Source organism: Pantherophis guttatus, chromosome 2 (assembly GCF_059756535.1).
Source record: "Pantherophis guttatus breed Tessera chromosome 2, ASM5975653v1, whole genome shotgun sequence".
NCBI lineage: Eukaryota > Metazoa > Chordata > Lepidosauria > Squamata > Colubridae > Pantherophis > Pantherophis guttatus.
In genome coordinates this window covers 102,919,433-102,937,304 of record NC_142064.1, presented here as the reverse complement: position 1 = coordinate 102,937,304, position 17,872 = coordinate 102,919,433, and the positions used below count along the sequence as shown (strand labels likewise).

Genomic DNA, 17,872 nt, shown 5'->3' with positions numbered 1-17,872 from the left:
GATTTATGCCACCTAAAGTCACAGTTTTCCCTCTGAAACGGTTGAAATATCGATAATACTGCTTGATTTGGCTTCTATTAACTTTCTTTACATTATGCATCATCAAATATACAAATTTGACTTCAATTTTATAGGGAAAAAAAGGAGAAAAAGTTAAAGTTTACCACTGGATTTTATGTTTTCCGGAACATAAATTGGAAAAATCAGTTGTGTCTATGTTTATATAGATAGCCTGTGAGATGGCCTTGAGTATACCCTCCCAGGAACTTTTGTAGCTGATGGGAATATGTCCATTTGCATGCCTGCAATCTGTTTCCACATTCCAGCTATGAGTAGATGTAATACCAAAATGGCTTCAAGATCAGTTACTTATCTTCCTCTCATCCTTTTCTCTTTTTGGTTTTGCCTGATTCCCTTTTGTTTCTTTACAATCTAATCTTAAATAAACCTTTAATCTGATTCAAACTCATGAAGTTGTAAACTCAGAATGAACAGCATGCTCTCGTGAAGCTTGTCAACCACCCAAGCTGTAAGACTAGGATAAATGAGGAGATGTCTTTTTCCAATCCTGGCTAGGATGATCTTATCATCCTACAAACATCTCTGTTCCTTGGAGGAATGTGATTTGTCGACTAGATACAGAAGAGAGGGAGCTGGTCAGAATGTGGGACAAACATAGTACAGATCTACTTTTTTTATTTTAAAAGATGAGCATATTTTTTAGAAAGATCAATCATTTTTTTTTATTATGGTCAAAGACAGCCATTACAAATAAAAGCATTAAAAACAATAATGATATTAAAAAAATAAAAATCACTTAAATAAAAGGGTGTCAAGGAGCACACCTTCTTGCTGTAAAGGTAGGATCAAAACTAGTGCTGTGACAGGAAAGGGCTTTTGATTACCTGCTGATTTTGATAAGCGGTAACTGTGGTGAAGACAGTCTCTGGAAAATGGAAGGTTTTCACCCCATCACCTGTGGGGACTGGTTTCGTGGGAGACAAGTCACTGCTGAAGTCTTTGCAAATAACATGGATGCGTGGCTGATACTTATGCATTGAATGCAAGATTATCTTTAAAAAAAACAAGCAAGAAAAGAGAGATTCATCTGAATGCATTATTTTCAAAATAAAGATTGGAACTAAGATTTGGAAATCATTAACTAAGAATGACACTTCAAATCACAGATTACTGATTCATCCTTAACAGGGAGAGCAAAATTTGGAGCCCTGCTATTTGAACAGTTCATTGCAGGAAGGGATGGGATAAGGCTGCTAATTTGGGCTGACAATATCCACATCTTCTAGAAGGGAAGAGATTCTCTTCCCTTCTAGAGGGCTTTTGAGGGACCCCATCCCCAGTTATATCTAACCACCCCCTCAGCTCTGACATGAGAGGCATATTACAGGTCCTGTCTACAGTGTTCCAGGTGATGGGACCCAGAAGGAGAGCCTTCTTGGCCAGACATCCACCCTGAGGAACATCATCCCCATCAAGGGTTGACTCCAACACTATTGATTTTCCTTAAATCCCTTAAAACTTGGCTTTGTTGCCAGGCTTGGGGATCCCATGGAAATGGGGATCCCATGAAATGGTTATATTGTATGCAAGACCTTGAATTTACTCTCCTGTGGTTTTGATTGTGTTTTTAATAATAGTGGTTTTTAAGATTAATTAAATTGTTTTGTTTGTATTGTATGCCACATAATGTATTCATAATGTATGTGCTACACATTATTTGATAGATAAATAAATAAATACATTTGATAAATAATCAAATAAACTAGCTAACTAGGTAAGTCAATACTTTATGTGTGTTCGTACGTGCCTTCAGATCAGTGGGCTCTTGGCAATTGCCTGGAGAAGTCCCTGTAGTTTTCTTAGCAAGATTTTAGAGATGGTTCGCCCTTGCCTACTTCCTAGGAGTGAGAGAAAATGACTGGCCCAAAGTCACCCAGTTCACTTTGTGCATAAAGTGGGACCAGAACTCATAGTCTCCCAATTTCTAGCCCAGACCCTTAACCACTACAACAAATTGGTTCTTGCATGTATAAATTTATACATACAACAGAGAGTGGAAGAGGGGAATACCTCAAGAGAGGTAAGAAAGTGGCACTAATGTTGTGAACAGATGCTGTTTGGAGAATGTAGAAGAGTGAAACAGGCAATACTGAGAACTAGAAAGAGCAAAGCTAAGTGGACATCTACTGAAAATTGAATGCAAACCCTTGTGACTTACATGGCCTTGATCATCTAGCTCATTGTTGGTCAGTTTGAGTTTATCAAAACTGACAACTTGCCGCATCCACGTGTCTCCAGATGCCAGTGAGTCAGGGTGAATATAGACCCTCGGAGGCACAGGGGAGTCGGCATTTCCCGCTACCATCCACTTGGAGCTGTGATACACATATCTGGGAGAAGTAAAGATGGGAGGGAGAAAGCTGTATTACTTAAAGAGCAAATTCCTCCCCCTCTCCTTTATTTTATTTTATTTTTTTCCTTGTCACCCATCAAACAGCATTCAGGATGTCAGATTATTTGCACAGGAAGGAAACAATATCCTCTGTCTGTCTGTAATGGGACCCAGATGATACCTGGAAATACTTCCTCACTTCTGCATCTCTATTAATCCTCTTTTCTGATTACTAACCCCTAAAAACTTTGCACAATTGTGCAGGTTAATTGGTTAACTCTACTAATACCAGATGAAAATCTTTAAACACACTTAGGAAATATTTCATTATTTGCAGACAATTCTTCTTCTTTCCTCTGCAATCCAAGTGCTTATGTTTCTCAGTTTAAATCGTGGAAACCCATTATTTCTGATCTTGTTTCTTATCTGTTTCTTCTCTAACACACTCAAACACACTTCCCAAACACACTCCCACCACCACAGCAGTTTTTAATCTAAACTTATATTTTCATTTCATACTTCAGATGATACATTCTGTAGTGCTTTTTGGACCAAACAAGAAAGATGAGCAGGTAGGAAAGATCAAAAACTCATTCAATCCGTAAAGGTAAAAGGTGAACATTTCCCCTGTACAGTAGAGTCCAACTGTAGGGGGAAGTGCCAAGGGAGCATTGTCATTGTCCAAAAATGCTTCCATGGTCATGTGATCAGCATGACTATACACCGAGGCCAGAGGTGGGCTTCACATAATTTAACAACTGTTTTGCCCCAGCACCGAAAATGTGAGCGCATGCATGCGCACGCTCGCTTCACTTCCACATGTGCCTTCCACACATGTATGTGGTCTTCTACACATGCGCTTTGCTCATGCGCGTGCTTGCACACATGTGCATGGCTTAAAAAACACAGCTAAATAGGACAGCATAGTGCCAGGGCACAACTACTGGTTCACCCAAACCAGTCCGAACCGGCTGAATCCCACTCCTGACCGAGGCACATGGAATGCTGTTACCTTCCCACCAAAGTAGTGCCTATTTATCTACTCGCATTTGCATGCTTTCAAACTGCTAGATTGGCAGGAGCTGGGACAAGTAACTCACCCTGTCGTGCAGCACTTGTGTCTTGAATTCAGGCTGTCATCTTTCCAGCTCATAAGCTCAGTGACTGATCAAATACTATATCCTTCCTGGTTATGGGTAAGAAGTATGCCATGTTTGGCATGTCTCTCTGGATTGTTTCCCCATTCTTTCTCCAAATTCTTTCTAGCAAATGGGCTCAGCATTGTCTTGTTTGGATTCCTACTCCTCTTTTTTAGAAAGCTATTCAATATAATTTTTTAATCTGCTTTTTTCACTCCTTTTCTCCAAATGTTTATATTGTCTTATTTTCTAAGACTAGCTTTAGAAAATATCAATGTTCTTATTTATATGGTGAATAATAAAATATGTTTAGCAGATATTATAAGGCATAACCTCATGATTAGGTAGCTATTTTTAAGTTAAGCATCAATGACCATTTTGTCCAACACTCAGGAGAAAGATAATTTCTCAGGCAGAGGAACATCATATCCATGAAAAAGATCTGAAACAAGATACTGTCTTATTATGAATTTTAGAAAATCTTGTTCCAACTTCTAAACATTTCCCAGCTAAGCTAACCTTTACCTGTATCTCTTGTTATCCACAGGTACAATGTCCATGGCTATGTAATACTGCTGGTGAGGGTCCAATCCTGTAATCTTCACTCTCATTGCAGGAAACATTCTCCTGCAAAAAAGAGGGAGGGATGAGCAAAGAAATAGGATTGCAGTAAGAGCTCCCTTTGTTGAGACAGAAATGTCCCAAAATTAAGAAGTTATGTTGTAAGCTGCCCAGAGTCACTTTGAATTGAAATGGGCAGTAAATAAATTTCATCATACATACATACACAAGTAAGTAAGTAATTCATGGAATGTATTAAGTGAAACAACTATATATTGATCTCATTGCTACATCTTGTCCATTATTTTGTACTACAGTTGTACAAAATAACTGTACAAAAAAGTTGTACAGTTGTACAGGTTTTGGGTCAGAATCAAGATTTTGGTATAGAGACAGAAGTATGCATATAAGATTTTCATGCTTTTTCTGTACATCTTAGAAGAATGTGGCAAGCCAATGTCACAGAACGAATCAATTTGTTTATTCACACAGTATATTTAATATATTACCTATTAATTGATATTCTGGCTTTTTCTTTATTCTGCCCTTCCATCTTTAATTACATTCTTTTTTCTTTTTCTTTTTTTTGATGAAGCCCACTTCTGATGGCCTTGTTGTAGTATCTAAAACTCAATGCAGCCTCAGCCAAAACTGCTTATTTGATCACCCATATTTTAAATAGGTTTGACTATTCAATATGGAACCATTTGATGTCTAGGACATGGTCTCACTTTGATATTTGTACATCTTGAAAAATCTGAAGTCCTAAGGCTAGAACATGATAATTAATCATTAATTAACTTAATATACATGAAAATTAAATTAAAACAAATTTCCCCGCTTCTTGGTCTTGGCCCAAACTATTGTTTGAAGTATAGCCCTGGATATTTTATTCTATGTAAAATCATGTGTACCGCTCAACTTGAAAAAAATAGTTACAATATAGCAATTGTTTGCATTAATTGCTGTTAATGTGCATCAATGTGCTGTTTTAAGGTATTGTCTCACTCTTTTCTCTTTCACAAATGCTCTGTCCATCAGGTATGGGTGATAAACAAATATCTGCCTTGTTTTATCAAAAAGATACAATTGTACTGTTTCCTAGCTAAAAAACATTGGTCTGTGAGGTCTGTATTGTGCATACACACTGTTTTGATAACTGGGTTTCTGCAATTATCTTAAATCCCTTGTCAGCTTCATGTGTGGTTTTCTTACAAGAAAAGGGAAAGGGAAAAAGAGAGATGCAATTTTTTCCACTCAGTATAACAATTCTTTTTAAAACATTAGTCCTCCAGGCCTCATTCAGTGAACTTCAGATACAATACATAAAATTGTACTTCAGAGTTTACCTCCAAATAACAGACAATGTTTCTGAAGGAATTCTGACAGCTGAGGTGATATACATCATTTGTATCATCTATCTAATCACATAATATTTTGCATTAAATAATAATTTGCAATGAAGATAGTTTTCAGAAATGATCAGCTATCGTCTTTTCACCTTTAGTCTGCGTTTTTCACAAACAAGAGAATAATGAGTGGCTGACAGCTAGATGGAACCTGTCTTCTGCATTTTACTGCTGAATAACAGGGGAATGATCATAAAAAGATGCTGACTTTATGTCATATCTTGCAAAGGCCAACTAAAGCCTAAAGCATTATGCTTCCTCAGCAAACCTGTGATAATCTTACGTTCTTTCTGTGTGGTCAGTGTCAGTTTACATGACATAAGCAATTCCTCTTCCCCCAAACAATACCTCAGTGATAGCTATATGAAGAATGAGCCAAATTGCACCCAAATGATGTGACTTTTCTCACAGCCAAAACCCAATAAATATATGAACGGTGTTAATTTTCACCACCCTTTTTGGTTTTGTGACTATTTCTCCTGCAGGATGTGAGGAAGAAATGAATGTATGGTATTTGCAAGCCCTTTGGTTTGCCAAACTCCCTCCAATTTTAATTTTACTCCTAGGATCTGCCTGCTCCCCTGTATACATCCCCTCCGTCTTAGCTCATTTGCAACTTTAATCAGTATATTACAGGGCCTTTTTATTATTTTATTTAAATGCCTCCATCCTAACAACTCTGAGGTCACACTTAGTCAGTTGATTTGATTCATTACTGACAACCCTGTGGGTAAAGAAAGATTATGTACATGTGCCCTTAATAGCTTCATTTGACTTGAAACAAAAATATCACTGTGATATGTGATATGTGAAATATGTGAAATGGGTAAGAAAACAGTGTCATGCTGAGTTTACCTTTATTTCAACACACAACTTCACACTACTCTATCTGTGTTGTGTAATCTGATGGTGCTTGCAGTTATTCCCTCTGCCAAAAGCCTTCATTATATCAAAAAGAATAGGTTCTTTTTCCTACCCAACAGCGCAGTGCATGTTTATAAATGCATTTGAACAGAATTAAAATTAAGAGGTTTTTTTTTTTTTTAAGATGATCTCCCCTCACTCTCCCAACTTCTGATATTGAGATTCAGTTATCTGGTATTAAAACATTTATCCCCCATTGAATATGAGGTCTCAAGGCACTTTGGGGCCTGCTAGATAAAAAAAGTAATGAGGGATGTCAACAGCTACAGAGTTTACAGGATGAAAAGCCTGTTCTGAATGAACCAATATCATTAAGGAATTTTACCTATGACAAACAGGAAACCTGTTTGAGCTACTAAAAGAAACAAATGCTCTAATTAATAGGTACTCTTCAAAGCTGGAGGTATCCTCTTTTTTCTTCTTCCTTTTTTACTTTGGAATCAGCCTAAAAATATCCCTTTGCAAAGAACCATATTTACTACTAAAAACTGTGCTCAAAATCTCACTATGTTATTTTGGAAAGATTTAACAGGTTAATCTTCCTTTATAAATACCTCTAAGGAACTACAAGCCACCACCCAGAAAACCTTCAGCAGCTCCCAAGTTAGCCAACCTGACTAGGTGGTTCAGTGGCTAAGACACTGAGCTTATTGATCAAAAAGGTCAGCAGTTCGATGGTTTGAATCCCTAATATAGGTCTCCTGTATGAGTAGGGGGTTGGACTAGATGACCTCCAAGGTTCCTTCCAACTCTGTTACTGTTAAATGTCAAATCTAATTGATGACTTGTTTTTATTGAGGGGAGAGTTTCCAGAGGGGAAAAAGTGTCTATCCTAACATTGTTCCCAGATAAGTTCCAATGAGAATTTGACAGAGTTATTTTTTAAAAAAATTGTACCATAAGTAGAATATAGAACACAGAATGATAGTGTTGGAAAGGAACTTGGAGGTCTTCTAGTACAACCCCCTGCTCAAACAGGAAACTTTATACTATCCTGGACAAATGATTGTCCAATCTTTTCTTGAAAACCTCCAGTGATGGAGCACCCAGAACTTCCAGTAGCAGGTTGTTCCACTGATTAATTGTTGTCACTGTTAGGAAATTTCTCTTTTAATTTACTTTAAGATCTCTCTTTAATGATCTTCCATCCATAACTTCTTGTCCTGCCCTCAGATACTTTGGAGAATAGGAGAATAGAATAGCCCCAGGAAGCCTACTGCATATTAGAACATTATCTTTATCACCTCACAAACCATGAAGGTTTTCAAGCTCTCTAAAGCATTACACCAGGCCTTCTTTTCCTTTTTTACAAGCTTGTCTAAAGGAAAAGTTTCAAACAATGCGGAGAGGAACAGAAGTTTGGAAGTGTGCAGCTTTGTGACTTTGAATCTGCTGTAGTAATAAACTGTTCATATTCCAATATTCAGTAGCTGATCACAATGATTGTTTTACTGGATTTAGGTAAACTGAAACTGGTTGAAAAATACATAGTACAGAAAGGTTCTTTTCTGACCACTTTAGGAAGAAATGTAATAAATTTATGATCTCTTGCTCCACCTAGCTGTTGTTTCTTCCATTTCACTCTTTTCTAGTTTGGGCTTTGTGGCAATAGCATGGAGTTTGGGTTGCTAAATTGCCTCTGTCTTGATTTTTAAGGATCACTTTCAAAAACATTAGAAAATCTGCCTGTTTCCAGGAACATTGGCAGGAAGGGACTTTTAAATCTTCATATTGAGAAAAAGGATTTATATATCTGAGACTGATTTCTGAACTGAAAATCTGAATGCAACTTTTCAGGGTAAAGAAATCATTTCTACATCGACCTTTATTTATATTGTAGAATGTCATACTGTTTCAGTAGACATTATATAGATCCTCTTGTATATTTATAACAATAAATACACGAACATATAATATCAAACAACCAATATAATAAATGGTACCATATCTTCCTTAGGCAGACAACTATTCCGTTCCATTCCCCAAAAGCTTTTATAACATCTAGGCCAGTGATGGGTTGCTCCTGGTTCTATCCGATTCTTGAGAACCAGTAGTAAAAGCAGTGGGAGGCTCCGCCCTCCCACCCTGACATCATATTTGGTGATCTGTGCATGCAGATCTCCGCAAGCGCACTCCCGTTGCGAACTGGTAATAAAGGTAAGTAGAACCCACCCCTGGTCTAGGCTTTAATAAACTTCCAGAAAACCATGACAGAAAAACTACTCTTGCCTCTGGAGCAAGCTTTTTCAAAGAAAGGGAGGTTCTTCAGAGAAATCCCACTTCCACACCCCCTCCCATTAATTCTTTTGATAGGAGGGGATTTCAGTCAGTCAATCAGTCAACCAACCAAGTGATTCTGCATGGCTTACAATTCTAAAACAATTTAAAAGAACATTAAAACAATAAAACAATCACAAAATAAATAAGTACAAATAGCAGCCACGATGATTAATCAACCAACAGTAAAGCCAAGTAACAGGGCCATTAACAAATCCCAAACCCCAGCCGATAGCCAGGTTTTTAAATCTTTGCAAAAACTAACAGGGTTGGGGCTATTTCCAATCTCCGAGGGGAGAACAGTATTTAATAAGGCAGGGGCTACATAGGACAAACCCATCTTCTAGTTCCCATCAGTTGACAGTCTTTGTCAACTGACCTGATGGGATCTGCAGCAGTGGTGGGTTTCTACCAGTTCTCCCCGGTTCAGGCGAACTGGTAGTGGCGGCGGCAGGAGGCTTCACCCACCCACCAGGACGTCATCACGGACACTCTGCGCATGCGCAGAAGCACTGCACACAAGCGAAGCAGTTCCGAATCAGTAGTGAAGGTAAGTGGAACCCACTACTGATCTGCAATATGCCCTATCTGTTGAATTGGATTGGCTGAGTAGAAAATCTTGAAAAAAGACTCAGGTAACTCAGGCCCAAGCCATGTAGGGATTTAAAAGCACCTTGAATTACTCCCAGAAACACACTGGCAGCTACTGCAGCTCACGGAGCAATGGTGTTATGTGCTGCGTAGCCAGCACCATTTATTATCTGTGCAGCTGCATTTTGCACCAGTTGAAGTTTCCAAATGCTCTTCAAGGGCAGCCCCATGTAGAGCGCATTTGAGAATCTGACAATCTTTGTTTTCATGTATTGGGTGGGGAGATCCTATTCAGAGCTCTCAATGCTGAAAATACTAAATAGAATAGATTTTTTTTTAATTGGCCAAGTGTGATTGGACACAGAAGGAATTTGTCTTGATGCAAATGCTTTCAGGGTACATAAAAGAAAAGATACGTTCATCAAGAATCATACAGTACAACATTTAATGATAGTCGTAAGTATTGTATATAAAGCTATATACAGTAGAACCTCTGGTCACGATCATAATTTGTTCCATAACTTTGATTGCAAGCCGATTTGGTCATGACCCAAACCTAATTTTGGAAATTTGGCGCTTACAAAAAAAATAGCACGGAAAGGGAAATCAACTGCGGGCGGGTGGGGGGGAATTGTGAATTTTTTGGTTGGAACCCGATTTGGTCATGGTCAGAAGCATTCATGACCAGAGGTTCTTCTGTAGTTGTTTGATATATTTGCCACTATGAATTTATGGCCTAAAGATAATGACAGTATTTTGAATTGATGCCAGTTCCAGAACTATCTTCAAGGACATCCCCATGTACAATGCACTGAATGAATCTAAAGTCAAGGTTGTCCTGGTGTGTGACTCCTGCACAATCACTGTGAAAACTGTATTTATAAGCAAGTCTAAATTGCAAAGTGTAATCCCCGGTAAAACAAGCTAAGCCTTCCTTCTTCCCTTCCATTCCCTTTCATAGGAAAAGGGTATTGCCATGAATACTTGCAGGATTATATCCATTCAGTTTGCATGAAATTGTATAAGAGAAGCTAAATGTGAATATCATGGGACTAAACACAGGTTTCACTCTGTGCCTCTCTTGCTGCTGAAAGGCTCCCAAATTTGCCCACAAAGCAACATTAGTTATGAATCCAATTATGTTGACAAAGCAACAAGTTCTGTGAATCTATCAAACATGCTCTGCGCTATAGTTGATCTAATGCCAAAGAGTACTGGGGATGCTGAAAGCACCAGGTGCAAACAGCCAGCTGGCCCCGAAGCCTGGGATCACCACTGTCCAGAATCTCAAGAGATTACAAAGTACTGCAGAACAGAGGAGGGGTACACATGGAGCCAGCTGCAATCAGCTTAAAGGCTGGGAAAATAGTGCAACAGCCTGACCTAAGTGAAGTCATGGGAGATTTGCTGTAGAAGTCAATTGGTTAAGGTTTTTAAGCTATGGCAAGATGATCTTCATGCAGCTAATATGCTGCATGATAGCAATATACAACTACTATACACTGTGCTAGTAAAAATGCAAGTGCCGTAGCCATGGAATACATAGAGCACTTAAGAGGCCACAGCCCTGAGTGGCTTCAGGCCCCACATCAGAATCTTCAAAACAAACATGTAAAGCTATTCACCCAGCCCCAGTTGTGAAAATTGAACAAAGGGCAACAGCTAGCAATCCTGAATGCGAATGATTTCCTTGCAATGAGCAGCGAACATAAAATTCAATAAATGAGACGTAAATTTCATTTGTATGATGTAGATTAATTTGCATACCAGCTTTCCTATTATTTGTAATGGTGCATTCTAACCAAATACTAGTTGCCCAAATCTAAGGAATTTGTTTATGTGTTTAATCCTTCCATATTTTCAAAAAGCAAAGAATAGTGTATCTTCCTGACTGATAGTCAAAACAATCCTGGATGGTAGGTTAAATAGAGATATAAGTTCATCATATATCCCTGACAATATTATGACTTGTTGATCATGATAGCATGAAGGCTGTTGAGATAAACAGCAATAACTATAATTTAGGTTTAAAGGCTATCAACTATTTTTTTTAAAAAAAAATGTTACTTTAATTTTTTTAAAAATATTTTGAACAGTTTTTCTTGAGGTGATAAAACTTTTGTTAAGATACTTGTTATTGAATTTTACTGTAAAGAGGCAAAGGTAAATAAGTTTTCAAACTGAGCATGTTTCTAGATGATGCAGTGTTGATTCATTCCATGCAACATTATAGTGGTAGTTTGCCATTTCAGGATATTGTGTGTGGGGGGAGGGGGTGTTTATTCCTAAATTCCTAATTCAGCATTTCTTTGTAGTACAGTTTAAGCAACGGATTTTGTTATATGTTTGCTGATTTTAATTGATGCTGAATGCCATTTTAAAGGTCTTTTGAGTTATAAAACTTAACGGCTATATATGGTTTATATTATAAAATTAAAGTGGTTGGTTCTTTAAATGTGGAAAATGTGGCTAGCTACTTCTATTGTTTGTTTTCAGTAGCATATGTCATTAGGGGATTTTCCCCCCCATTTTTAAGCATATAACAAAACAAGATTAGTGACAGTTGTTTGAACCCCATTTAAAGGCATCAAAAGGCTTCAAAAGAGAAGACTGGATTTAATAATTTTCTGAAGAATTGACTGTCGAAACTTTTCCAAGCACATCTCATTTACTTGAGATTCTTACTACTATGGCAAAGATCATCTCACAAGCCACAGAGACAATCTACAATTGGTCTCACTAGTCAAATTCATGAAGTAAACCAAAAGGGGAAGAAAAATAAAATATTGTGGAGAGGAGGATTTCTATCACTGGGTGTTACTCCAGCAGAATAGCGTTCTTCCTGGTTTTTTCTCTGTCCAAGGTGCTGATTGCTTAGAAAATAAACATTAATTTGCAATTATAAAGGAAGCTGGCTGGAATACACAACTTTATTTGGGAAGATCAGAGACTTTTCTTGAAGAAATTAAAGATTTTTCTCTATTATAGCCTATTATAGTCTATTGTAAAATTCCATTTCCTTAAAAGAAACATTGGCAGTGGAATGTGGAATTTGTAGAGGGCTTCTACCCATCAATACTGACACAGCTCGGTGTGGTATGTTGTTCTTACAAAATAACAACAGAGGCAAAAAGCCTATCTAATCCATGAAATCTGAATAGGCTGGATGAAATGAATGTCATTCTTTTTGTCCTCTGAGACATTGTATAGTGACTGAATCAATGTGAATGGAGGTTGGCCAGCTGTGCATTGCAGGTTTTCCCCTCTCTCTGCTATGTGGCACTTTCTTTTTCTCCATATGCAAGAAAATATAGGACTACTGTATAGCTTAAGTGATGTCTAGTTCTGCCTTAAGGAATCCAAATCTGTGGTGTATAGTAAACTATGCCCCTCTCAAGTATAATAAAAGAGAATTTACTGCCACGCACAAAAAAATACTATCCTTTTAAAGCTGAGGCAACTTTATAGAGGATATTACGGCTATATCATTTATTGTGTCAAAAAGTTGTGTTCATAGCAGGAAAGCCATGGAAATTCATGCTAGTTATGATAGAATGATGCAAGTTAGTTAAGGACATAAAAACATAAGCAGTACCCTGCCTGGTCAGATCCATGGCGCATCTTATCCAGTAGTCTATTCTCACAGTGTCCAACAACTGCACAAGGAAGTTTCCCAGCAGGTGGCCTTCAGAGGCAGTCATACTCCCATTAAAATTTGAAATAATGACAATTGTGTGTATACGTGTGTGCGTGCATGTATATCTAATTGTTTCTCAATCACAGTGGGTGTGACCTGAACCTGATAATTATTTTCATATTGTTGCAACTAGAATTAAGAAATGAATTATAGAAAGTTTACGGCACACAGAGAAGTTAACCTTCCTATCTTTATGTGCTTTGAAACTGCTGGGCAATACAATTTCTTCACCACTAGCAGGGAAAGATACAGAGCTAAATTATAATAAAGAAGAGCACTCTAATTCTAGGAAAGTAGTGGTAACTCAAGACCCTACAAAAACTGCAGATTTTCTAAGCCAGCTATCAATAAAAAAGTAGATAGGATGCCTTACCTGCCTGCTTTGGTGATGATCATTTCGGTGCCAATATCATGGAATCGCTTCCAGAGATCAGCACATTGCAATTCCACTTGGATCTCCTCCATGGATGAGACAGGCAGAGACTGAGAGAGTGAGTTGCTTGATGTGAGGTCCGGTGGGGAACCGAACGAGCAGGACGTCCGCTCTGCCAGCACTTCAGTTTCGGATCCTGTGCTCTGCTCTGAATCTAAAAGAAGCAGAAGCAGAAAGGAGAGTCAAACCAACTTGAAATGTCTAAAGTTCCTCAAAGTAGGAAGAGATAAAATGAAGCCATTTGAAGGGATCCAGGGAATCAGAGGAATGACATCTTTTTCATTAGAAGAGTGTTGTTGATGTTGTGTTGTAAGTTACAATCCGGCTTCTGGTTTTCAGTTTCCAACATGACATCTGGTACTTTAATTAAATTTTAAAGCTGTTGAATAAAACTGCCCACAGTTAAAAATATAAATAGTAACAAATTAATCTGAATACAGGAAAATGCAGCCTGCAGTTGTAGGCTGAGAGAAATGGGGGACATGGGGGGGGGATCATTCAACACTGGAGAAATAATGTTGTATTTAATTGTATGTTTTACCACATGTGCTGTTTATGTGTTTTGAATAAGGGATTTTTTTCCCAGATTTCTAATTTCTTTGTCCTCAAAAATAATAAAAGCTGTCCTTTTGTTTTGGTTTCAAGCAGATATATGTTATTTGTTCCTATGTTATAGTTCTTGAGCAATTATTTTCCCTGAGAAAATAACAACGTTGGGTTATGGATGTAGAATCCCCGTAGAGTTGAAGAAAGCAAGCATATGGAAAAAATTACTGCCAAAGTAATTGTTATTTCAAAGAACACCTAGACTTTTACAGGGTCTTCAGATATAAACATCTGGACCAAAATGAGAGAAAGCCAAAAAGCTGGAACTGAATTAAAGACATTTCTCAGGCTTGAACTTTTTTACTCTGAACTCATTAGTTGAGAGGACCCAAGGGAAGACTTGCCTTGCAGGTCTTGCCATTGGAGGTTCAGTTGATCATCTCCTTCTCATTTTAATGCTGTCTTGATGTAACTGCTATATGGTCCTGTTGGAATTAGGGTATCACTGAGTGTTAGTTATCTTACAGAATAAATGTCATTTATTTATTTATGGTCACCAATCAGTAAAACATGCTCTCTTCCACTCAAGAATATTCTGGGGGCCTTTCTGTATATATATTTTATTTTAATTTGGGGAAAAACATTAAGCTCTGAACCTCTTTAATTGTAGAGATATAAGAGACAATGTCTGTGCAGTATTCAAATCCCCCCCCCCACTTCTTCTAGTGATATGAGCTGATGGTACATAAGATAATTCTCTGAGATCTAATTACAGAATGTCCAACACTGTAGCTTGGGTTTTAGTAACAAATGTTGGAAAAGCTGGAATATTGAGGAAATCAACTCAGCAAGCACTGCTGGCAACAATATAATTGGCTTGGAGAAGATACTGAATTGTAATTCGTGGCATTCATATGAATTATGCCAGAGTCACATGTAAAGGAAATGTAAGCTGTCCAGCACGTTCCTCTTAAAAATATTTAATGTAAGGATTTCAGCAAATCTTATTTCCAAACAATAATGCTTGGCCTTTATTCAGTGTGCTCGAAATGTTTCACATCTGTTATCTAGTTGCAGTTCAGAAAGATAAGGCAGCATTACTCTAGATGGAGTTTAAGGCTCTTCCACATGGCATCCTTCAGCTGTTTGCCTCCCATAAATAAACCAGCTGGAAATGAAGCCAGCTTAAGCAATTTCTTCCCAGATGTCAATCCCTTCCTCCACTTTGGACATGGTGATGGCCAGTTGTTCTGTTGCTGAATAGTGATTAACACAGCTCTTAATTGGTGGATTCTCCTGTCTTTTTTTTATCCCCTCCAGGAGGTAAAGCACCAATTGCTTTCCTTGCCATGGGAGGGTCATGCAGGCCATAGCCTTCAAGCAGGACAGTGGACAGAACATTCAAAAACCCATTCCAGAAATAGCCAACATTAGCAGTTGACCCTGTAGCAAAGCAACTATTATACTGGCCTGACATGCAAAGTCTCTCTGGTTTGAAGCCGGATAGAAACTACTTTTGTTCCTTACTGTTTTTCCTTCCCTAAACTCTCCACTTGTTTGCTGTCATTCTTCTTTACCAGTTCGTAAGTGAATATTTTCACATTTATCAATCTTGCTCCAGTTCCCAAATAGCCCAAATAGATAAGTATTGCAAAAAGGGTTATCCTTGAATTTATCTGGGGCTCAGAGAGAGGTAGGCGGGGGCATTGTGGGGGGGAGGAAGGAAGGTTTCAACATTTCAATGGTCTACTAATGAACTGGTCATAAAATAACAAGCAAAAAGTAGATAGAAAAATAATTAAAAAGGAAGGAGATGTTTTCAACCCATTTCATGTTACACTACAGGACTACTGCTATAGCAGCAAATGCAGCAGAGATTAAGAAGCACCCTGGGAAAGCACAAGTCATGGACTTTTATTTAAAGATGCTGGTGGTGAATGCATGAGTGTAGAGCAGCACTTTAACTTTATAAACTGCAGTGCATCTCTCCCCTCCCCCATTGATATGTAAATAAACAAAATCAAAAGTTCATTTTGATGATGAGTAACTACCAAAGTGAATAAGAGGCTCTATTCACACTGCAGGTTATGTGGATTCATCCCCTTCAAAGGCATTTACCTACAACACAAAGAGCGCAGCGGATGAACCAGCCAGCAATCCTTTTTCCATCCATACGTGGAAAACACCCATTCTGAAGCAGTCCAGGAAAATATGAGCAGAAGTTACTGTACATTTCCTGCAAGCTGTGGGATGGTTTGAGAACAACCTATTTTGGCCCTCCAGTGGTGGGTGGTTCGTGCTGGGGCAATCTGGACCTGCCTATGAGTTAACCAGCTGGGAGAATGGGATTTTGGATTTGGCATTTCTCTTTTATAGCTGGTATCACCTTATAGCACAATCCTACACAGGACATGCCTTTTCAGAAGTAGGGCTCTTTCTGACAATCGAACAACCCACTTCTGTTGTGTTTGCTTGGATGAAACCTATATGGAGCAGATATAACCCTTGAAGAATTTTTTTTTTGTCTCCACCATTATGATGGTTGGAGACCTAGTCAAAATCCAGGCATCTAGAAACAGAGAGAAAGGGCCTTTTTTCAAGAGTTAAATCGCATTCATTTTATTATTTATTACTTCCATAGTGGACAATAAAAGTGAATTTAAGTACAGAAACAAAGACTGAAAATCCAGGTGCAAGAAGCACATTGCAGAAGCTCTACCTGTTCACCACTTTTTTCCTAGGCTCATGTTAAGGTGCCAATTCCTCATTTAAAAACCTTTATGGGTCTGATGGTCAACATTAAAGGAAGAATCCACTCTTATTCATTCATTCCCATTTCTCCCCTCAAACAGATTCTCAAAGTGTCTCACTCCTCCTATACAGTATCTCCTCCATATCTCAAAATATATGGCTGCTCCCTCCTTCAGGGACTTTAGCATCCTCAACAAGGGACCATTCTCTGTGGCCCCTTGAATAAATAGAATTGATGTCACCCAGATGTTCCATAATATCTTCTTCTGCAACTATTCACACTTCTGCAACTATTCATTTGAGCCACAAAGATTTAAACAAAATAACAAACACAAAAACCAGGCAGTTCTTACTTTCATAGTTTATGTAGTAGAGTTTGCTTTGTATTCCTTTTACAGTTACTGCTGTTCATTCTTCATATTTTCCTTTGGGTATTTGGAGCTTTATTGTTATTTGCTTGCTTTTTTATATACATATATTGCTCTCCATGAGAAGAATTTGGCTGAGCAGAATTAATTGTAATTTCATTTAATTAAGGTAAGTTTAACTACAATTAAATTAAATTGAATTGAGTTGAGTTGATATCCTGATTCTGTCCAGTTTGGGGTTGGAGAACCTGGGAGCAATTCAGAGAAGTTTGGCCCTTGATTGAGAATGATTGTCCATTGCTGATTTAAGTAAAAACTTAGCATCAGACACCAGTTGGGCATAAGGTTAAGAGGAGAAAAAAGGAGAGGAAAAAGTAAAAATAATCTGAAATTTCTCTTCAGAAACACCGAAGGAGGCAGTACAGAGACAGAATATTTTAAATGAATATATTTAAAAACCAAGTTTTTAAACCTTTGAGAAAAGTCAACAAGGTTGGGGCCATTCCAATCTCAGAGAGAACATTCCACAAGGCAGGGGCTACAGCAGAGAAAGCCCATCTTCTAGTTCCCACTAGCTGACAGTCTTTAACTGACAGGATCTGTAGCATGCCCAACCTGTTGGATGGGATTGGACAGGTAAAAACTCTTAGAAAAAGATGGTCCCTCAGGTAACTCAGCCCTGGGCCATGTAGGGATTTAAAAGTGACAACCAGCACCTTGAATTACACCTGGAAACACACCAGCAGCCACCACTGACCCCCAT

General features: G+C 38.1%; 1 protein-coding gene across 5 annotated transcripts in view; it reads right to left on the bottom strand.

The window, feature by feature from the left end:
- TBX15 (T-box transcription factor 15) overlaps nt 1–17,872 on the bottom strand; it is an 86,230-nt gene that overhangs the window by 28,591 nt on the left and 39,767 nt on the right. For 4 of the 5 annotated variants that reach the window (XM_087888320.1, XM_034411029.3, XM_034411030.2 and 1 more), the window contains exons 2-5: nt 13,385–13,598; nt 4,078–4,179; nt 2,240–2,411; nt 906–1,073 (exon numbers count right to left, since the gene is read on the bottom strand). In XM_087888320.1, the coding sequence (XP_087744446.1) occupies nt 906–1,073; nt 2,240–2,411; nt 4,078–4,179; nt 13,385–13,476 (534 nt within the window). In that variant the 5' untranslated portion in view covers nt 13,477–13,598. Of the gene's footprint in view, nt 1–905; nt 1,074–2,239; nt 2,412–4,077; nt 4,180–13,384; nt 13,599–14,394; nt 15,932–17,872 lie in introns of those variants that run through there. The other variant, XM_087888319.1, reaches the window with a different exon arrangement.